Below are 23,589 nucleotides of genomic sequence, written 5' to 3'. Positions count from 1 at the left end.
GACAGCCGTGTCTGTGTCTAGTCTTCGTCCAGGCCAACAAGTTGCAGCAGCACATCTTTGCCGTGCACGGGCAGGAGGACAAGATCTACGACTGCTCACAGTGCCCTCAGAAGTTCTTCTTCCAGACCGAGCTGCAGGTGGGTGCCCACATCCGCTGTACCATGCCGCCTGATGGTCCTCGGTTCCCCCGTCAGCACCAAGGGTCTCAGGGTTAAGGCAGGCTGATGGGGTCTTATGCTGGCAGGTCTGCAATCAGGGGCTGACCTCCTGGCTGGCAGGCATGGAGTTTCAGCCCCCTGGCCTCTGCTGGCCCAGCATTCTCAAAAGAACCAACTGCCACCAGCTGAGCCCAGAGCAAGAGTCAGAAGCTTACATTTGAAGTGTTTCGTGGCAAGTCCTGTCTGCTCTTGGGGATTCCATTTCCCTACCTCTATTGTAAAATGATATTTCACTGAGCTTTGGTTCTGTGGCTAGAAGCCCATGATATCTTTGTGGCTGGGTCCTGGGGCTGTGTGGGGACAGGAGTTAGGTCTGGGGCCTTGGAGCCTCCAGTTTTGCCCATAAAAGCCAGAAAAGTAAGAGTAGTGGTGCCCGATTGCCCCAACTTGGAGGCGGTCACCAGAGGTCCTGAGACTGATGTGGTCCTCAGGCAAGGGACAGGGGCCTCAGCCAACTTCCTTGCATCCTCATCCCCAGCCTGTGGTAGCTGAGAGGAGCTTGGGAAAGGGAGCTGCTGTGACGGTCTTCCCAGGCATTCGCAGCCACCTCCCTTGGAATCCCATGGGGCCCCTTCTCACCTGTTACTGGTTTTTCCAAGGAACAAGATCTGTGCCCAAGTGAAACTGCTTTCTCTCCCGCTGGTTTTTGCAAAAAATTCTTACAACACTGGAGAGATCACATGCCCACCAGAAATACAACACATGTACACAGAAAAATCTCACATTCACTGTACCTGGACTATAGCATCACACACACAAAGGGAAGGTGCATGCACACAGTTCCTATCACAGTGCATATGCCCAGAGATGTCACTTACAAAGAGTAACACTGCATCCACCCTGAGGAATACCGCACACATGCAGCGCAACACTGTACCCCCAAAAGAAGGACCACACTCATGTCCACAGATATATCACACATACACACAGACGGACATGCCGAAATGTCACATACCAAGAATGAGCCTGTCGGGAAGGATGTGGGTAGGTTAGGCTGCAATAACAAACCTCCTCTCGGTCTCTATGTCCTCAACAAAAGGTTTATTTGTTGCCCATGTGACATATGCAAGCAAGTGATGGGGAAGAGACTCTGTTCATAATATTCACTCAGTGACCCAGGCCCACAGAGGGTCCATGCCCATCCACGTTTCCGTAGTCACCGAGGCAGGAAGAAGAGGGAGGTGGTGACTTCTGCACCAGTGCTTCAAGCTTCCCCTGGGAAATGATGCACGCCACCTTCTCTCACATGGTGTTGACTAGAGTAAGTCCCGCGGGCATGCCCAACCTCAAAGCGGGTGAGGCAGGGAATTCCACCCTCTGCCTGGAAGGAGAAGAGAGCCCTAAGGACTTATACACACCAGTTTGGCCCCCCAGGGGGGGCCCTCCACACCCAGCAGCACCCTCCCTCATCCCTATGCCACTGCTGCACCTGCACGCAGCAATCTCCCACACACCCAGGTTACAAGGCTGGGGCCACTCACCCCGTGCAGAGTCACTTGAATGGCCACAGTGGTGCCCCCCTCTCTGGGGTTAGAGGGGCACAGCTGTGGCCTGTTGTAGGGGGCCCCCTTCTTACTGTGCTGTGGCCCACCCACACTGCCAGGCCTGGGCCCGCCTGTCTGCACAGCTGGTGGTGGCTGTTGCCTGGAGGACATGCAAACAGGCCCTTGGAGGGTGCGGGGACCGTACCCAGAAAAAAAAATGGGGATTCACCATTAGATGGTCAAGTCCTGTTTCCATAGGCTGGCCCCATGCCAGGGCTAGGCAGGCTGAGCTCAGGGCTGGCCCCGAGGAGCACCCAGCTGGTGTGGTGGAAAGCCTGTTTCTTTTCATCCTTATGGTGCTCATAAATTTGTGTATTGTACATGAGGCCTTTATCCCATTGTCACAACGTGGGACAGAGTTATGAAACCAATCATACAGACCTGGCCCAGAGAGGGGGTTCCACTTCCAAAAGGCCACCACTGAGCTAGTGACCCTGACCATGCCACTGCTGTCTCCCCATTGATCCACAAACTGAGCTGATGTCTCTGTGCTTAGGATGTGTGGGGCAACAGCTAGGCATTGATGCCATCCAAGAAGCCTCCCTGCTCGTGTGCTGGATGTGCACCCTCTCCCAAGTGCAGTCCATGCAGCCACCTTATCCTACCTGCCTTACCTGAGTGGCCCAGCTACCAAAATAGGCCTGGGTCCCCTGACAGAGGAAGCTTTCTATAGCCCAACAGGTCAGGCCTCTTTTAAACCCATGAGTGCATATAAACTACGATTTATTTACACTTTGGACTTGCTCAGCTCCTGCCTGGCTCCCCTGCATTGTCCCAAATGCCAAGGGGTGTCTTCTCTGATGGCCTTAAGATTATTCCCAGAGAAGGTTTCCCATCCTGACGTTTTTGAGCTTCATCGGTGTCACTGGGCTGGGGGCGTAGCCCGTAAGTGCAGAGGTGGAGGGAGGCTGCTGCTTTCAATCTGGATCTTGCTTCGATCCCACCTGTCTCGAGCTGTGGGCCACACTTGACCTGAGAGTGGTTCGTGTGAGCTGGTGGTTTCCTGGGTCATCCCGTTAACCTTTAAGTCAGATCCTCAAATACTGAGAAACCGCTAAATTACAGCCTTAACGAGTCGCTATTTTCTGCAATTAATGATTTTAATTATAGACCGTTTAAATATGGAAGTGTTGTTGCAACACCAAATCTATGCAAATAATGGCTCTTGTTAAGTAACTTGAATAGCAATTTTCTTGTTTTTGAGAGGAGGGTTTTTCAGGCATTGGAGTGTTCATTGTCCCTACACAGAAGCTGGGGCTGGAAGGCCCTGGCTGGGTGGAATAGGCAAGTGTGCTGTTTCTTGGAATGAGCTGGAGGTTTGGGTGGGGCAGTGGGAGGCAAGGCCAACTGGAGTTCCATCCTTGCTGGTTTCTTGTGGCCATGTGTAGTTTGAGGTTATGCATGGAAATTCCAGGCACCTGGTATTTGCAGGCACAAGGGACCATGGGCTGAGAGGTCTTGAGAATATTCTAGGCTTAGGATTGAGCTCACTGCAGGACCAGGAAGTGCTGCTGCAGGAATAGAAGTATAGGAGGTAGAATTGAACCATGACAGGCTTGGTCTCTGTCAACATTGACATGTCTCCCTCCAAACATAATGTTTTCTTAGGATACATTAACAGGAGCACAGTTGCCAGTATAAGGGAGGTGTGAGTCCTCTTTGAGTCCAAGTTCGGAGGGCTCTGCCCAAAAGACTGAGATTAATTCAAAGGAGTTTAGACAAACTGTTGCAAATTCACAACAGAATGATTAGGAACATGAGAGGGAACTAGCTTTCCTATTCGTTTGTTTGAAGCAAGTATGTGGAGGGCCCATGATGTGCCAGGCCCTGTTTCTAGCACCTGAGAAGACAGTGGTGAAAAGATGAAGAAATACCCACGGGGTCTGTATTCTAGGGGATTGATGGGCATTTTCCAATAAGAGCCAATGACATGAAAAAAATAAAACCAAATAATGGGCTAGAGCATGCTGGGAGGTTGAAGTCGGACACTCCTTGGTAAGTGTGGTCAGGGAGGGCCTTCCTGAGGAGGTGGCATGCAAGCTGAGGACCGATGGCATGAAGGCAGGATTGTGTGGAAGAGAGCTGTGAGTGCAAAGGCCCTGTGGCCACTGGGTGCCAGGGCTAGGATGACAGAAGGCAGAGTGCAGCTGAAGCACAGTGAATTGGGGCAGAGGCAGTGGAGCCCAGATCACGGCAAGGTTTTCAGGACAGTGAAGGACTTTGGATTTTATCTCCATCGTGATGGGAAACCAAGCAGGGGACAGATATTATCTGATTTACACCCTGAATCAAAATGTAAGAAGTTTGCTTTTGAAAGACGTGGTTAAGAGAATGAAAAGTCACTGATTGGGAGAAAATATTTGCAAATCACGTATCGAATAAAGCACTTGTATCCAGACTATATGAAGAACTCTCAAAACTCCATAATGAGAGGGGACACAGAACAACTAAAAAATGAGCAAAAATCTTTTGGCAGATGTCTCACCAAAGAAAATGAACATCATTAGTCATTAGGGAAGGGCAAGTGAAAACCATAGCCTGATGCCACCCACATAAATGAAAAACTCACAATGCTGAGAGTTGGTGAGGGTGGGATAGGAACCTTCACACATTGCCGGTAGCAGTGCAAGATGGTATGGCCATGTGACAAAATATTTGTCAGTTTCTTATAAAGTTAAACGTTCATTTACCGTTAGACCCAGTAATCCCACTCTTAGTGTTTACCCAAGAAAAAAGAAAATTTACACTCACACCAATACCTCTACATGAATGATGTTAACAGCTTTGTCATGGCCCCAAACTGGAGGCCCCGTCGTTGTCCCTTATTTGGAGGATGGGTAACAGATGGGGTCATGTGTTACATTGGTACAGGTCATGTGTACATTCTCAGTAGTAAAAGGCAACTGCAGATACATGTAACAATGTGAATGAATCTTGTTTTGTTTTTTAAGTGATAGGGTCTGGCTCTGTCACCCAGGCTGGAGTGCAGGAGTGTGATCATGGCTCACTGCAGCCTCAACCTCTGGGGCTCATGTCATCCTTTCACCTCAGCTTCCTGAGTAGCTGGGACTGTAGGTGCACACCACCACACCCAGCTAATTTTTTAATTTTAACTTATTTTTAGAGATAGGGTCTCATGATACTGCCCAGGCTGGTCTCAAACTCCTGGGCTTAAGCAGTCCTCCCACTTTGGCTTCCCAGAGTGTTGGGATTACAGGCGTGAGCCACTGTCCCTGGCCCCATGGATCATTCTCAAATGTCACATGACAAAAGCCATACTCAAAAGGTTCCATGCTGTATGCTTTTACTGACATGACATTCTGGAAAAAGGTAAAAATATATCACCATAGAAAACAGACCAGCAGTTGTCAGTGGCTGAAGGTCGGAGTTCGGGGGAAGAAATAGGGGAGACTTTTTTTTTTTGCAATGGAATATCTGAGTTTTGTGTACCTGATGTGAAAGCTGCTGATTTAGAATACTGCAGTAATAACACTAGATATTGCTTTAAAGGAGTATGCAGAGATAGGGATAGACAGTGTGCACAGTTATTTGGAAAATTTTCTAAGTCTGCTAGTGTTCTGTGTACAGAAAAAGTGAATTTTCTAAATGACAACTTTGGAAACTGTGGTTCCCGTTGTCATTTTTATGATATTCTTTGTGGAAAGATTGTCACTGGACACATTCAGAACCAGTATCAATGACAGACTTGGATATACAATATACTTACCTTGGGGGTCATGTATGTTTATCTGCACATGCAAGAAATGGTTCAAAACAATGGGGGACCTATGCAGAAGCTATAACCGCATGTGGTCAACACAGGTTATGTAGATTCCAAGGATGCAGATATCTTAGTGACATAAATATAACAAGATATAACATAAATTGCATAGAGAATGGGGTTTGCAATGAACTTTTCTATTCTCAGTGTGATCCTGGTTATGCTCCTCCAGATTGTGAGCTGGCAATATCATCACCAGGAGGAAGTGTTAATAATGGATTTTGGCTTACGGTAGAAAAAAGTGTACCCTTGTTTCCAAAATGACGTGCTGCTCCTAAAGACAATGGTCTTTTGATCAGTTTCTACATTTCTTTTTTACCTTTGCTCATTTTAATTGCTTTTGTTGGTCTTAAATGGAATAAAATGAAGAGATTTTGGAGCAAAGCGGGAACAGTAAGCAGCAGATCTATCTCAGAAGACAGCAGTAGGAACAACAACCAGTCACAGAGTTCAAGTAGCCCAAGTGATAACTTCGAAGCCGTAGGGTGGAGAAAGGATATTACCAAGAAAGTCACCATTAACTGGCCTGATCTAACAATGAAAAAAAAAGTTTTCTCTCATTTTATTGTGGCTTAAAGCTTTCAAATTCACAAAACAAAATAAATCCTATGACTTGAAAGTAGGAAAAAAAGAAATAGGGGAGACTAAGCTTTGTCCATATACCTGTACCCTCACCCACATATACACCTGCCCACGCTCACCCCACACCCTGAAAACCCAGGCAGAAGGGGATCCAGTCTGACCTCGAGGTGCTTCCTGGAGTCTGTCCTGAGTCTGTTTAACCAGGAGAAGACTTGGATGGATTGCAGAAGAAATGCAGGGACAGTTGTCTTCGAGCTTTTTAAGAACGCTGGGTCCTGGAGGGGTTCTCATTGCTTCAGGTGGCTCCAAGACTTTTGGCAGTGGGCACCAACTCAGAACAGGGGTTTTGGTCTTCGATAGTCATGGCTCAGGCATCACTCTCTGCAGCTGGCTCAAGCTAGAAGGGAAATTAAGCTGTAGGGACATGGGTGGATTTTGGATGCTAAGAGCAGGAAGCAATGTTGGGTTTTTGGCAGCCCTATTCCCGGAGCCAAGTGTCACTTAAATAAGGCAGCGACACTCTGTCTTCTCTAAGACTGCCTGGTCCCTGCCTTCTGCCTCTTTCTGGCTTTTATTGTCCTCTCTCTCTACAGCCTGACTTTCTGGTCTCCTCTGCACAAGGAGGAAGGTGGTCAAGGTTCCACAGCTCTTGTCAATTCTGCTAAGACAGACACCCTAGGTAGCTCAACAGAGAGGATTTAGTGTGAGGATTGGTGACACAGGTAGCCAGAAGGAACACCCAGGAAACCCCAGAGATAGTGACAGCAGTGGCAGCCAGCCCTCAGGCAACAGGTGCTAGATCCCTGGAGGGGGAATCTGGTAGGTGAACCTGGGTGAGCTGTCCACCCTGCTCCAGTGAGCTGTGGCTGGGGGTAGGGTCATGCGATACAAACCAGCAAGTTCAGGGTGCTGTTCAGGGAAGGGGTGCATGACCTGGATGGACACTGCGCATTTGCAGTATGTGGGAAAACTGTCTAGAAATGGAAAGTGCTGAGGTCCCTGTCAGTAGAAGTGTGCAAACAATGCACGTGTCTGAAATGCTGCCAAGAGTGAAGCAGGGAGCGGCCCAGTCTTTGTGAGGGCGGCTCCGTATTTAAAACCTTGCTGTGTCATGCACCAGCCGTAAGCCTCAGTTTCCTTACCTGTAAGGCAGGGGTGTGAGTAGTTCCTACTTCAGAGTTCAGTTGCAAAAGGCCCTTGGCACAGTGGCTGGCACACAGAGCGCGTAGCAGATGCTGCCTGTGATTATTATTGACATTGACTTCTGGGCAGTTTGAGGATCAGATGGCTTTGGGGGTTCCCTCCCCTTGGAGTTTGCTCTGCTTTCATGGTTTCTGGACTGAGTTTGAACAAAGTGAGACTCCAAGTCCTTCCTTGTGTGGCATCCCACCAAGCCTCAGGGCTGTGGGCACAGGAGACCCCACATTGGGGCATGGGGAGGAGCCAGGTGCCCAAGGCAGTGAGACGGGGCATAAAGGGCATGGAATGGAGGCCAGAGGGCCGGGGCTTCGGGTCCCCCTTCCCCTACTTCTCTGAGTGCCTTTGACCTGGGCTCTTTTCTTAGGACCCTCTATTTCTGAGCCACGTCCGGGCACTGTGGAGGGTGGTATGTAGATTTGACTGGGGGTGCAAGACAGCCCGCAAATGTCAGAGCTGTTGGCCTTGCATTCCCAGCCTCAGGCCTCAGCAGATGAAGGCCTGAGGCCCTATCGGCCCCATGCCAGCGGTTAGCCAACCTGAGGGGAGGGGCAGCCTCTGCCCACCAGCCCAGCTGTCTCTGCATCCCCATGGGCACCTCTGTGCCCACAGACACTGGGCACGGATGGTTCCTCCATCTCCCCATCCTAAGAGCCTTGCTGCTTCCTGTTCTTCATCCTCACTGTGGGGATGCATGCATGAGGGTCATGTGTGGCTTACCAGCCATACAGGGCTGGAGTTAGACAGTGGACAAGCTCCCCTGAAATTGTACAAGAGACAATTCTCATGGTCTTCACCCCCCGGGCCCTAGGTCTGTGCTGTGGGCCAGGCTCTGTTCTAAGCACTTTGCATGGATTGTGTACAGCCTTATGAACAAGGTACTCTCATCCCCATTTACAGATACAGAAACTGAGGCTCTGAGAAGTTAAGCAGTTTGCCCAGGGTCATTTGCAAATGGCAGAGCCACACATAAAGCTGAATTGTCTTTGCCACCAAGGCAAACAGAAACCCTCCAAAGTTTAAATAAATTGCCATTTATATGAGCTAATAGATTTAAATGAGGCCTGCAGTGCTGAACTATAAAAAGCTTTCGTTGTCAGGGGACCCAGAAACTATTTTAGTAGTTGGGCCAAGCAGGTAGCACAAGTAGCAGTAACAGGGTATGCAAAAAAAATTGCTCCTGGGTGAGCCCAGGTGGGAACGCCATGGGGCCTGTGTGCGCGGGGCCAGGGCTGTGCACGGCCGCGTTTGCCAGGCTGCAGCTCGAGGCCAGGGCCCTGCAAACCCTGTTGCTTGCAAATGAGCATCAGGATGGGTGTGGCTTAGGCTGGGCTTGGGGAGAGGAAGGATTCATTCTCGTCACGGAGATAGGGACTTCCTAAGACCTCAAGCTCCTGGTGCTGCCACCTTTCTCCCCTTTATGACTTGCTTGGTCCTGTCATGGGGGAATAGAACTTGAACTAGAGAGACGTCTTTTTAGACATAGAACTTCTGGGATCTTGGAGCTGCGGGGCACTGCCTGCCAGGGCATGTCAGAGTTCACAGCGCGTGTACGTGTGCACGCACACATGCACATGTCCTTGATGAAGCCGGTTTTGGGGTGTTGGACCAGCGCCACGCCCTGGAATCTTGACTCCCTCATTGACAAAGCCAGGGGCTGCAGGAAGTGATTCCGTGAGCCGGGCCCGCGGTGGCAAAGCGGCCAGCCCAGCGTTGAGCGGGCGCATTTAACGGATTAGCTCACGCTGTTTGCTTGTGTGTGCCTAATCATGCTGCTTCCAGCTAAATGATTACAATTGATTAAAAGCAGAGCTAGGTATTCTAGCAAGCAACCCGGAGCCCTTCTGATAGGGTGAGCCGGGCTCTGCCAGGCTGGGTCCTGGTACCCAGCCAGAGGGAGAGCTCTCTGAGACAGGGGAGGGATCTCAGCTCCCTTGGGACCCTTCCTTCCTAGCCCTTGAGAACATTTGATTCGACCCTTGTCCTGATTCCATTTACTGAGTACCTACTCCCGGCACCACCTCAGGGGCCTGAGACAGAGCTGGGAACAAGGAGACAGGGTTTCTATTCTCATGGAGCTGACATGCTTTGGGAGACACTGATGATAAGTCAGTAAATACGTGAACTAGGGGATTTCAGAATGTGAAAACGCCGTACTGTGATGGAGAGTGGTGTGTGTATGTGCATGTGTGTGTGTGTTGGGTGGTCAGGAAAGGCTGGCATTTCAGCTCAATCCTGGAGGTTGCAGAGCCAGTGTGGGGAAGAGCTGGGGGATCCTCCAGGAGAGGGAAGAGCCAGTACCAAGTATCTGAGGCCCAAGCAGATTTGGGGTGTTCACGGAACAGAATAAAAAGGCAGAGGGACTAGAGGGGCAAGCAGGACAGACGGCCACTGCCTTCCTGCGTTATTCTCCTGGGCTGGCCTCGCATCGCCTACCCAGTGAGATCAAGACGGGGCTTCCTAGATGCACGTACACCTGCCCATCTGCCTGCAGGAAGTACCCTTTCTTTGTCTTAATGCATCAGCCCAGCTCCAGTGCCTCCTCCCCTGAGAAGCCTCTCTGATTCTCCTTCCTTTGGTTTCTCCAGCCCTTGGTTTAACCCCCCTGATTCCTTTACCAGTATGGATTGTAAGTCACTATGTCTACACCAAACTCTCCATTCTGATGTGAGTTTTTGGAGAGTGAAGACACCCTTTGCTATCCATCCATCCATCCATCCATCCATCCATCCATCCATCCATCCATCCATCCATCCCCATATGTGTTAACATATTTTTTGAGCTCCTAGAAAGTTGGAAAGAGAACACAAGCAGGAAAGGAGGAAAAGGAAGAAGGGGAAACCCACAGATTCCGGGAGCCCATTTTTAAAATCTGTGGTCCTTATAAGATGGGTAACCAAAGAGCCAGTTTCCTTGTCTCTTTGTACTGCTGCTGTTGGATCCAGCCAGATAATTATAACTAATAATAATTAAAAATCAAAAGTGCTCTAGGCACATACTTAGCATTTGACTCTGGCTGCGCTTTCTCTGAGTAGCGGCATCTTCCTCCTTCCTGCTTTAGAGATGGCCCAATCCTTGTCAACCTGACTTCTGCCGGGAGACCAGGGCCCGGATGGGCATGACCTGAAGTTGCTGACACCCAGTGGTGGTTCCAGGGAGTGAGAACCTGTTGCTCATGCTGGAGTCAGCCACTTGTGAGGCCAGGAGCCTGGGGGAGGGCTGAGAGTTGGGCTGGCTGCTGACCCTCTGAAGTCTCCTGATCCCCATTTTCTTTTTTATTTTTTTGAGAGAGAGTCTCACTCGGTCACCCAGGCTGGAGTGTGCAGTAACACGATCTCGGCTCACTGTAATCTCCGCCTGCCGGGTTCAAGTGATTCTCCTGCTTCAGCCTCCCGAGTAGCTGGGATTACAGGCGCCCACCACCATGCCTGGCTAATTTTGTATTTTTAGGAGAGACGGGGGTTTCACCATGTTGGCGAGGCTGGTCTCAAACTCCTGACCTCAAGTGACCCACTTGCCTTGGCCTCTCAAAGTGCTGGGATTACAGGTATGAGCCACTGTGCCCAGTCGCCCATTATTTCCTACTGCAGATGTATTTCTCTGGGCTCAGTTTCCACATCTGTTAAATGGGGTAAGACCTGCTGCCTCGGGTTGTTGTGAAGATGGAGTTCGCATGTGTAAAGCCCTTTATAGCACTTAGGATAGAAGGATTGCTGAGGGTCATTGTGGCCCTTTTCCAATAGGATCACTTTATGCTTCCTGCCTTCCCCACTAGGGTAGGAAACCAGAGCCCAGCACAGCCTGAATTCTACTGAATGTGACCACATGTTGTGGCGATGCCATGCCCATGCTGTGGAGCTCACAGTCTGGCCTCAGATGCCAGCCCTGCCACCAAGCAGCTCCATGACCATGAGCAAGTCACTGGCCTTCTCTTGCTTTCAAGAGACCAGGGTTATTGAAGATCCCTTCTTTGTTGGGTACTGGGGTAGCTGAAGGCAGTGATGCCTGAAAAGCTCCCAGCATTGGGTCTGGGTCAGAGTCAAAGGTTGGTGAGCCCTGGTCATTGCCCTGCCTGTGCTCTGGAGGTGGTGGGCTTTCTGTTAATGCATTCATTGACTCATTCAATCATTCATGTGTGGACGTGCTCAATCTAGCCTGCAAGTGTTTACTAAGCACCTGATCTGTGCTAGCTGTGCATAGGTGCTGGGGACAAACAGAGGCATAGACTAAGCCCCTCACATGTTGCAGGGAGGGGAAAGTAAGCTAATAAGGACAAACAGAATATTTCTTATGTGTTTGTGGAATGTAATATAATATGATGTAATATGCTATAGTATATAATATAGTATAGTATAGTGCTGCATCATACCATATCACTCATACTATATACTAAATACAACATAAGTGCTACACACAACAGAGCCCCACAGTTGGGCCCCCATGTGACATTAAGGGGCACTGTGGAGCCTGAGCTTTGCCCTTGCTCCCTGTATGTTACTGTGTTACGAGCACAGTTGGTCTGTGTCTCTAAGCCTTGGTTTATTTACTGTCAAGTGGGGCAAGGGTGTTCCCAACCTAATAAGGTGTGGCATCATCATCATCATCATCAGTGTTGTCATTGACATGATTATTATTGCTGCCACCACTGGAGGCAGCTGTGTCTCCTGAGGGGCCATGTGTGGCAGTTTGGGGTCTGCCTTGGGAGAAGGCTGAGGTGGACACTGACAACACTCCTTGTCCTTAGAAGGCCCAAGGCACAGGCCTGAGCCCCTCACCCCAAAGTAGTACAAATGAGACAGCATTTCCTGAGTGCTTACTGGGAACCTGACTGTAAGCCCTTCATGTGGGTAGCCTCTTAGGACCTCGCATATGAGGTCTTTGTCATAGATGGGTAAACTGAGGCTCCCCATGTGGACATAGCTGTCAGCGGGGAGGAGTGTGAGGCCAGGCAGTCTGACATGAGTGCCTGTGTTCGCAGCCTGTGGGCTGAGGCAGTGGGGTTGGAGACGACTCTCAAAGCCCTTAGAAGCCAAGGGTAGGTCTTTGGGTGCAGGGGTCTCTGAGTGGGCCTCACCTCCCAGCGAGGCAGGAGTTCCAGAGGGTGACATGGAGGCTGCATGCAGCTCCCAGGGCATGATACTGTCGCTGGTCTGGACAGCCCTGGGTGAGCAATGGCTTCTCCCTGGTCACCACAGAGGCTCAGTGAGGAGTGGGCACCGGAGGGGTAGTGTTGAAACAGACGTCTGTGCCCAGCTGTGCTCAGATACCCTCATGAGCCTTGAGGGTCAGCTCACCTGAGCAATGAAGTGTGTGGAGGCCCAGGTGGGGACTGGGGGGCCTCCCCTCAAGGCCCAGCTCCAGGCAGAGATGGCACTTGGAATCAGCCTCCGGCTGCCCGTCTGCCCATTGGAGCCTGTCATTCATGCCCTAGGGCGGGGGGCCAACCAACTTTAGAGGGCACCATGCCATCTCGACAGATGGGCACGGGGGAGCTGCCAGGAGCCTCAGGCCGGTGGCCATTGTGTGTGAGGCGAGCCGAACCCCTCCCCGGCGCTGTCTCAGCCGGGACCACATGCCTTCAGTTTCTTAGTAACAGTGACAACACTGCGAGTGGCGGCGCCTCACTGGCTCCACATCCACAGAGGTTTGCACCCTGCAAAGCCCTGCCCCGCATTGACTCAGACAAAGAGGGAGCCTCTCAGACGGGAAGACATGGGGCTTGGGGGCCTGAGGGGGTGACCCCAGACATAGACACAGACACAGACACTCCTGTCAGACCTCCTGGGCTCACAGCTCTGCCGCCCTGGCAGCTCTGCCCACGTGGGGAGCCTCAGTTTACCCATTTACGACAAGGAGACACACTCATGTGAGGTCGTAAGAAGCTACTCATGGGAAGGGCTTGCTGTGAGGTCCCTAGCAGCACTCAGGAAGCACTGCCTCATTTTTACTGCTTTGTGGTGAAGGGCTCAGGCCTGTGTCCTGGGCTTTCTAGGGACAAGGAGCACAGTCAACGTCCACCCCCCAGAGATGAGGTTTGGGGGCCTCAGAGTTGCTTTGTCAATGTGACCTTGGGCATGTGACCTCCCTCACGGTGACTCACTGTCGTCACCTGGACAGTGGGCTGCCAGTGCCCCTCTTGGAGGGTTACTGTGGGGATGCAGCATCATGCTTGTGGATCATCAAGCACGGTGCCTGGTCCCCTAGGAAGGCCACATGGAGGAGGCAACATCTGGGGTGGAATTGGCAGAGTTGTTGTGAATATCACTGTCCCTCTTTCACAGATGGGAGAAACAGGCTCAACAGTGAGTTTAAACCACTCGCTTGATGTCGTGTCCCACAGCTGGTAAGTGGCAGAGCTGAACCTGCAACTCTGGTGGTAAGAGGCAAGGTGAAGGACGATGGTAGCACCACCACCAACCAGGCACTAAGGGAATCCTTTTGCCTTGATTTTCCCATTCTGAGGACAAACCTATGAAGCCAGTGCTGCTGTTATCCCCATTTCACAGATGGGGAGACTGAGGCATAGTTGGGCAGAGATGAGATTTGAACCCAGGCAGCCTGAACATACAACCATTGTCCTAACACCAAGGGCAGGATGTTTTGTGTTACTGAACTCCATTTGCGTCAGAACTTTCTTGATACAGCAGCCTGTGATCCTGACTTACTGGGAGCGGGGATGGCTGCCTGCATCAGGAGGCTGGGGTCTGGCATGGCTGGGGATGTCTTAGCCCCCATCAACGAGAGACCAGGGGGCTCTGGGTGGAAGCCTGGATTGTACTCTTTGGTCAAGCAGGAACAATTACTAATGACATTTACAAAGAAATTAATGATGAGAAATGCAAGTTGGCATTTCAGGAGCACCCGTCAGCAGCCGTGCGCCAATACTCATAGGAGAGGCGAGGTGCTGGGGGCTGGGCATGGGGAAGAGGAGATGGCAGAAAATTAATTTTGCTGTGTCAATAATGAACATGGCTCCACTCATTCTGCTTCTGAAGTTTAGACAGAATCAATCATGGACGGACTGGGGCTTGTCCGGGGCCGCATTGAGATTCGCTGTGTGGCTGCAATACGAGCAAGGGAAAGTGACAGTTTCAGTTTGGTGTCTCCTTTAGCATCCCAGGGGACAGCAGGGATGGGAGTGGCAGGGGACAGTGAGAAGGAAGGAGGTAGTCATCCTAGGATAGGGCCATTTGGGCTAAAATCTATGTACCACCTCTTACCAGCCAGACGACTTAGCGAGCCGCTTTGCTTTTCTGAGCCTCAATTTCTTCATCGGTCAAACGGGAACAACGGGGAGAAGTAAAGATAATACATAAAGAGCAGAGAGTCCAGTTTCTGACACATCGTAGGAGCTCAGTATATGGGAGCTGGAGCTGTTGCCTTATTTCACGGTTGTATTTTAAGATACACAACTTTCCTCCTTAGAGCCTCTCTTATGTTAAGTTGCAATACCTCCTTTGTGTGCTGTAGTTTAATTGGTCGTATTTTTTGTTTGTTGTGATACATAAAATACTGGAGCATCTTATGCTCTTTGGGGTTCTAGGGTAAATAAAATACAGCGTTGGTGGGAAGTATGGTGGAAGGTAAGGAGCAAGATGCTGAAATTGTCTGGGGCAGGGAGGGGATTTCCAGTAGGATAAGGAACCATGCCTGCCCCTGCCCTCCCTGCCTTCAGGAGCATCCAGAACAATGTAACCTGGTCTCTCCTCACATAGGGGAGAAGGGATGCACAAGGAAAAGTCACTGTTTTTATAACATTGAACATTTTTATAGAGCAGAGGGTGAAAACTCACAGTCCATGGCCTGGGAATTGTGGAACTTTTAGAGGGTTATCTATATTTTATTTTCATTTTTTATTTTTATTTTTTTAAGAAAGAGAATCTTGCTCAGGCTGCAATGCAATGGTGTGATCATAGCTCTCTGCAGCCTTGAACTCCTGGGTTCAAGCAGTACTCTCACCTCAGCCTCCTGAGTAGCTGGGACTGTAGGTGCACACCACTATACCCAGCTAACTTTTTTATTTTTTGTAAAGATAGGGTTCACTATGCTGCCTAGGCTAGTCTAGAACTCCTGGCCTCAAGCAATTTTACTGCCTTGGCCTTCCAAAGTGCTGGGATTACAGGCATGAGCCACGCGCCTAGCTGGTTGTCTGTATTTTAAAACAGAGAATTTCCATCATCATAAAGAGTCATTTAGCTAGTGCTTTTTGAGTGCCCGGCATTGTTCTTAGCACTTGTAGGCATTAAAACATTTGATCCTCACAATGCCTCTGATATGAAGACAAGCAAAATGAGGCACAGAGAGGTCAACTAACCCCCCAAAGCCTCAGAGCTGGTTAGTGCTGGACCCAGGCCAGCAGCCCCGGATTCTGTCCTCTTCACCACCACACTAAATGGCTGGATTTATTGATTTTTCTATAAATCAGGCCTGGCAGCCCCTGGCCGACATTTCTGTGTGACCCCCTTTGGATACTGGGATGTGCTTCCTGGTTCAACACAGCCGACACCTGGCCTTCCTTACCTGGCTTATTACCAACTTGCACTGTGAGTTTGTAACCCCATTGAAACACTTCACAGTTTGCGATTATTATCTCATTGGTGCCTGTGCAACCATTGGTAAGGGGCTCTTGACTCTCACCGTTTTGTAGACTTGAATACAGGCTTGGGACCTGGGCGTTAAAGTAGAATACTGGCAGGGAGAAGTGGGGCTTGTGGTGAGAGTGTGGAATGTGTTCTACTCATTTGGGCTTGAGTGTTTGAGCTGGGGAGGAAGGTGAGGCTCTCTGCTTCCTGTGCAGTGACCAGTTTCCCAGCTGAGGCCACACCTGGAGGTATAGTCTAGACAGCTGCAGCCCTGACCTGTGGCGCCATCTTTATTTCCTCATCTTTGCCTCAGAAGCTGCCACATCAAAAATGTGGTATTGGCCAGGCATGGTGACTCACACCTGTAATCCCAGTGCTTTGGGAGGCTGAGCCAGGAGAATTGCTTGAGGTCAAGAGTTTGAGACCAGCCTGGACAACATAATGAGACCCCGTATCTACCAAAAAAAAAATGTGGGATCATCCATGTTTTTTAGTTGACAGAGATGAAAAAGCCCTGTGGTTAGTATTAGTTATGACCCTATTAAGTGTCTATACAGCATTTTACATGTTGTAAAACCTTTTACATATGTTATCTAACTTGAAGCTTCTAACAAGGCAATGAGGTAGATATTATTAGTCTTACTTTTCAGGTGAGTGAAGGAGTACTTAGAGAAGCGAGTGACTTGCCTAGGGTCAGAAAGACAGTAATTAGCCAAGGCAAGATTTGATCTCCAAAGCCCATTGTCTTCTCATCAACTCGTTTACTGTCCTACCCACTTATTTATTCATGCACTCCTCTTCCTCCCACCATTCATCCATTCGTCTACACATTTATCCATCCACCCACCAATCCATCTACTCATGCATCCACTCACCAATCCATTCACCCATCCATCCATCCATGCATCCATCCTCTCATCCATCCTCCAGCCACCCATCCACTCATCCATCAATCCATCTGTCTGTCAATCTATCACCTACCCATTCATCCACCTACCCATCTCTCTGCCTATCCATCCACTCACCAATCTGTCCACCGATCCTTCCACCTATCTATCCACCCACCTTTCCATCCATACATACATCTGTCCATCACCTACCCGCCATTTCATCTATCCATCCATCCATCTATTCATTCATCTACCCATCAATCTGTCATCCACCCACTCTTCCACCTACCCACCTATCTATCCACCCATCCACCCACCCACCAATTCATCCACTATCCATCTTCCACCCACCTATTCCTCCATCTACCCATCCATCCGTCTGTCCATCATCTGTCTACCATCCCTTCCCCCATACCCATCTACCCACCTATCCATCATTTATCCATCCATCCATCATCTACCATCCATCTCCCTATCCATCCAGCTACACATTCTTTCACCATCATCACCCTCCAGTATTGAGTGAGAGGTATGTGTCAAGAACCACACAGCTTTTCGGATGCCTTCTTCATGTGCTCTTAATTTCACACTTCACTGTTACCTATCCCTCTCCTTACTTTAAAACTGTGCATATACCTACACACACACATACACACACACGAAAGCACACACACCCCTCTGGTGAGATGAGTGGGATGGGACAAACTGGGGATATAGATAATTCTTGGTTTGCATCATGAAAACCAGTGACTTCTGCCTGGTGATAGAAGGGGGGGCACAGGGCAGACCCATTTGATCATTGTGGGGCAGGTGTCTGGGCAGTGACAATGTGCCCACTGTTTGGTTGGAGGCTGGGTATGTATGAGAGGGCAGACAAGGCATTTGAGGCCAGGCCACAGCATTCTTCAGCCTCATCAGTGGGACCAGCTTCCAAAGAGTGGGCAGCCCATGAAGCCCTGCCTTTCTGGGTGACGGGATCACCCTTTGCTGGGTGCCAGGTTGGACCCCCTCTCTGGACTGGCAAGGGTGTACACCTACATGTTTCCCAAGAACCGACACAATCATAAAGTGTAATCGGTCTCAGCTGCAGTTTTGATCACTGGTGCGTGCACACAATTTATCACAGCAAATTAGGTCCATCCTTACAAGCTTCTGCCCTGCAGCCTGGGGGTCTGTCAGCAAGGGGGCTGGGCCATGAGGGGCTGGGGGCCATTCTTGGGGGTTGATGGGCCATGTTTTCTGAGGAGGCCCCCTCAGAATATCCGCCAGAACAGTTCTTAGTCTGTAGGACTTAATTTTCTAGAAATTTTGAGGATGCAGGAAAGTTTTCCTTTTAACCAAAATTTGGAAGAAAGTAGAAATGGATACGATCAAAGTTTCCTTATATCATTTGCAAATCCTAAAAGCACTGGGTTAGTTTGGGGACCTGAACATATGTGTTCTGTATAATTAGTGACCGTGTGACCTAGATTTTCCACTACAGTCCTGATTTCAAGTACTCCATCCCAGCTCTTGGCTGTTTGTCCTGATTTTTGGTTTGTGGAATATGGTGACTCTATGTGGATCTCGGTTTTCTCATCATATTTTGATGAATAAATATTTAAAGTGGTAAAGTCTTGCAGAGTCAGAAAAAATTTTCTCCCACTTATTTTTTTTCAACCTGGCAAAACATGTCATGTGTAGGTGTGCCCTGTGCTCACCTTCCTGCCTCCCACCTGCCCTGCCAGAGCAAACACAGACACTTCCTTCCTGCAGCATTTGTAAACCATCAGGGCCCCCTTCGCTGGACTGGCCTATGACTGCAGGTGAGGCCTTTCTCTAGGGGAAAGAGCTCCCAGTTCCATGAGTCTCTTGAGGTCTTCTGTTCTTCCACCAGCTGGCACTGGGAGCCACACTGTAGACAACAGTGGACGGCCCAGCCCCGGCAGCACAGAGAAAGCCCCTCTGCTTGCGCTCAGCTGGTGGCATGTTGTCCTGGGATGCTGTGGCTCCCTCCCACCCAGCTGAGGATGTCTCGGGCTGCTATGATCTCTGCACCTTCCAGCCAGGAATGTCGCTGAGTGTCTTAGCTATTGGTGCAGCAACACTTTCTCTTACCTTCTAAGATCCTGCCCACTTTTTTTGTTGTTGGTGGTGGTGACAGAGTCTCACTCTGTCACCCAGGCTGGAGTGCAGTGGCACAATCTCAGCTCATTGCAACCTCCGCTTCCTGGGTTCAAGCGATTCTCCTGCCTCAGCCTCCCGAGTAGTTGGGATTACAGACACACGCTGCCATGCCCAGCTAATTTTTGTATTTTTGGTAGAGATGGGGTTTCGCCATGTTGGCTAGGCTGGTCTCGAACTCGTTGCCTCAAGTGATCTGCCCCCCCCCCCCCCCCCACCCCAGCCTCCCGAAGTGCTGGGATTACAGGTGTGAGCCACCGTGCTGGCCTGTTTTTCATTGTAAAAATTCACATAGCATAAAATTTACCATCTTAACCACTTTTAAGTGCTGGTTCAGTGGCATTCAGCACATTGACACTGTTGTGCAATCATCACCACCATCTACCTCCAGAACTTTCTCATCTTTCCCATCTGAAACTCTGTTCCTGTTAAACATTAACTCCCCATTTCCCTTTTTCCCAGCCCCCAGCAGCCACTGTTCCACTTTCCATCGCTATGATTTGGCTGTTCTAGGCACCTCGTACAAGAGAAATCATGTAATAATTCATTCCACCTGGCCTAGTGTCCTCAAAGGATCCATCCCAGCTTTAAGAAAAAGGTATAACCTGCTCTGGGCATGGCGGGGGCAAGGGTTATGGGGAAGACAGTGGAGCAGGGCAACTGTATTTTTTCTTCTTCTTCTTCTCCCTTGACCCTATCAGTGGAGGCTTGGCTTTGCTACAGTAGCTTGCAGGCTGGCATTTCAGAAATATTCGTTGAGTTTTTACCAAGTACAGGCTCTGAGCTAATGGGGTACAGTGGAGAGCTGAGACAAGGTCCCTGTCTTGTTGCGCTGATGGTGTCATGAGGGGCAGTTGGCCATGCCAACTGCAAGTTGCAGGTCACTGCAAGTTGCAGGACGTGCAGAGTTGAAACCTCTGCAAGGTGCAGAGCGATGCTGTGATGGGAGTCTGTGGTCAGCGAACAGGAAGCCTGCTCCAGGAGGATGGCTCCGATGTGGAGAAGCCCCAGGAAAACCGGGGTGTGGGGAACACTCTGGGTAGTGGGAGTGCTGTTGGGAGGGGGAGGGGCTTCCGGGCTGCGGTGTTTGGGGGCCTGGCAGAAGGTGGTGGCTGAGGCTGTGGGCCAGTGAGAACCAGACCATGGAGGGCCATCTGGGCTGTGGTCAGAGTCTGGATGTGTTCCGGGTGTGGGTGGGACCCGCCGGGGGGTTTAAAAAGCAGAAACCCTTCTACAGCTCTGCCTCCTCGAGGAGACAACCTGGACTGTGCTTCACGTTGTTTTCTCAGCTTTCTTTTGCCAGGAAGGGGGCTTTCAAGGGGCCCTTGCGTCCTGGGCAGGTGGGGCTGCTGGAGGGACCCAGCAGTGGGGTGAACGTGGGGCAGGTTAGCCGCACAGGGTGGGGAGACAGAAGGCCAAAGTAACAGTAACTGGCCTCTGACCACTTAGCAGTACACTGTTAGTGTCAGGACTGGGGTGTGTGTGTGTGTGTTTCGTTGGGGGGGATTCGAGGGTATCCATGAATGTGTACCTGCATGGGATTGTGGGGTGTCCATGAGTGTGCATGGGATTGTGGGGCATCCGTATGTGTGTGTGTGTGCGTGTGCACGCGTGCACATGGGATTGTGGGGACCTATGTGTGTGGGCACATGGGATTGTGAGGTATCCGTGTGTGTGTGTGTGCGTGTGCACGCGTGCACATGGGATTGTGGGGACCTATGTGTGTGGGCACATGGGATTGTGGGGTATCCGTGTGTGGGGAGGGTGGGCACATGAGGGGGGCAGGTGGGTGTGTGTGTGTGACTAGAGTATTTGTGTGTGTGCATGCATACAGAGTGGTGTGTGCACAGTAATAGGAACGCTGCCTTGGCAGGCTGATTTCGTAAGCACCCCAAGCGGCTGCCCCTCTACCATGCCTGGCCTCTCCTTTTCCCCATGGGACACCGTGGAGGGTAGAAGGGAGGGATCTCAGGTCCTTTGAAGCAAAGAAGGTGTGGGGGTTACTTATGGTCCAGATTCTTGAATGCGGTCATGCGGCAAACTCTGGCGCTGGTCTCTCCAGATGGCCCATGGACAACCCCAGACACAGCCGTGTTGAGCCTCCTGGGTGGCTCTAGGAAAGTGGGAGTTTCTGGTCTCCTTACATGCTCCTTGGTCTCCCAGGTTTGCCAGCACCTGGCGCACCCAGAAACACTTGGGCTGACTGGGTGGGAATGCCCATGAGGCAGCAGAACCCAGGACATATGGATGGTTCTGTCTTAACAGAACTTCACCTTCTACCCTTACCCTCTTTGTCAGAACTTAACCACACTGAGTCCCACATCCCAGCCCCTTGGGTGAGGATTCAACTAATGTTGGGCCATCTGCTGCCTAATGACACCACTCCCCACCTCACTTCAGGGTGTCTGGGGCTTCTAGAGGCCCTCACCAACCCCAGAGGTCTCAAGCTGGTGGCCCGAGGGCCAGATTCAACCTGCAGATATGTTTTTGTGGGCTTGCATAGTGCTTTAAACATCAAGAAAGTTTATGGATTTGTTTTACTTCCTTTTTCCCCCAACTTTTATTTTAGATTCCAGGAATACATATGCAGGTTAATTACATGGGTATATTGCATGCTGCTGAGGTTTGGGATATGACTGAATGCATCACCCAGGTCGTGAGCATAGTACCTCATAGGTTGTTTTTCAACCCTTGTCCCCTTCCTCCCTCCCAGCTCTTTTATTCCCCAGTTTCTATTGCTCCCAACTTTGTGTCTGTGCACACCACAGTGTTTAACTCCCACTTATGAGTGAGAATATGTGGTATTTGGTTTTCTGTGTCTGTGTTAGTTCACTTAGGATAATGGCTGCTAGCTGCATCCATGTTGCTGCAAAGGACATGATTTTATTCTTTTTATGGATGCATAATATTCCATGATATATATGTACCACATTTTCATTATCCAACCCACTCTTGGTGGGCACCTGGGTTGGTTTCATGTCTTCGCTATTGTGAATAGTGCTGCAGTGGACATACGAGTTCATGTTTCTTTTTGGTGGAATGCTTATTTTCCTTTGGATGCATCTGCAGTAATGGGATTGCTGGGTTGAATGGTAGTTCAATTCTTAGTTCTTTGAAAAATCTCCAAACTGCTTTCCACAGTGTCTGAACTAATCTGCATTCCCACCAACAGTGTATAAGCATTCCTCTAAGAAAGTTTATATTTTAAACAAATCTAAATTTCCAGTTTTCTTGCAAAACCGGAAGCAACACTGGGCCTATATTCGCATGTGGCAGTCATTGCCTGGAGCTGACAAGTGCTGCCTCTTCTTGACAAAGTTTGAGTTCTTGGGGCTGACACAGACCCCACTGGGTCTTACTGCTTTGCACCTGGCCTGGGCTGCACTTGCCCATGGTGTGAACCTGACAGCACCCACACTCTAATCTTGAGGCCTCCATCCAGACATGCAGTTCCATGTGGTTAGAGGAATCCTCCCCACTGCAGACAGATCTCCTGGAATTCACCTGCTCTTTTTCATGACATAAACATTTTCTGAGCATTGGTACCCCTGCTGACAGGTGCTTCCATCTTCCCAAACTGCTTCACGTGCGTGATCTTCTTTGACCCACACTAAGAGCAACAGATAGACTTTGAAGTGAACCCTTTTTTGGTTTTGAGAACCTGTCCACCCAATAGCCTTTTTTTTTGAAATGGGGTCTCACCCTGTGGCTGGAGTGCCCTGGCATGATCCTAGCTCACTGCAGCCTCGAATTTCTGGGCTCAAGTGATCCTCCCGCCTCAGCCATCTGAGAAGCTGGGACTACAGGCACACGCCACCACACCCACCTAATCTTTTTTTTTTTTTTTTTTCGTAGAGATGTGGTTTCACCCAGGCTGATCTCAAACTCCTGGCTTCAAGTGATCCTCCCACCTCAGCCTCCAAAGTGCTGAGATTCCAGGCATGAGCCATTCACCCAGCTCCAGTGCCATTTTTTATGGAGTTTCGTCACTTCCACCCCGGGCTCTTCTCAAGGCTTTGCAAGAGGTGCACTTGATTGGATTCCTGGCCCAGCAGCATCAGATTGGGGCCCCATCTTTTAGGGGTCTGATTCAGGCTCTTTTAGGGCAGGGGACTGTGCACTAATTCATATTTGAGATGAGCTGTCCCATGGGGGCCTGGTTTCAAGCAGGCTGCTGTGGTTAGAATGGAGTTTGCAGTGGCCACAGGTTGACAAGATCAGTGCAGCATTTCTACCCAGGAGGGGGCCAAAGGCCACAGAAGTGAACTTGTGGTCACCTGGCACACTGTTGCTAGGACCCCCGATTTTCAGTCCTGAATCTGCTGCTAGGTACCCTGTCCCCAAGGGGCTTAGCCACTGGGTACCCCCACCTTCTTTGGAGAAACAGCGGCAGTATTTGGGGGTCACATTAACTCAGGCCTCAGAGTCAGGCGTGGACTCTGTTGCTGAGGAGGAGCAAGTCTATAAGCAGCCGTGGAAGCATTCCATCTTCCTTTGCTTGTGACAGGAGCCATAAAACTCTCATTTTCCCTTGCACGGCTGCTATCTAAAGTCTCACCGCTCACCCGATTCTCTGCTCACAAACAGACTGATGGGGCCCATTTGCATTCTGAAGTGCAGTTCCCCTGAGTC

At 50.1% G+C, this 23,589-nt stretch overlaps 1 protein-coding gene across 7 annotated transcripts in view; it reads left to right on the top strand.

The window, feature by feature from the left end:
- Positions 1-23,589, top strand: part of ZNF423 (zinc finger protein 423) — a 367,959-nt gene that overhangs the window by 331,923 nt on the left and 12,447 nt on the right. For all 7 annotated transcript variants that reach the window (XM_054454364.2, XM_063655023.1, XM_063655021.1 and 4 more), the window contains one exon: positions 22-137. In XM_054454364.2, the coding sequence (XP_054310339.1) occupies positions 22-137 (116 nt within the window). The remainder of the gene's footprint in view (positions 1-21; positions 138-23,589) is intronic.

The sequence above is a fragment of the Pongo pygmaeus genome, chromosome 18, assembly GCF_028885625.2.
Source record: "Pongo pygmaeus isolate AG05252 chromosome 18, NHGRI_mPonPyg2-v2.0_pri, whole genome shotgun sequence".
NCBI lineage: Eukaryota > Metazoa > Chordata > Mammalia > Primates > Hominidae > Pongo > Pongo pygmaeus.
The sequence above is the reverse complement of the archived record's forward strand: the minus strand, read 5'-3'. Positions and strand labels throughout refer to the sequence as shown.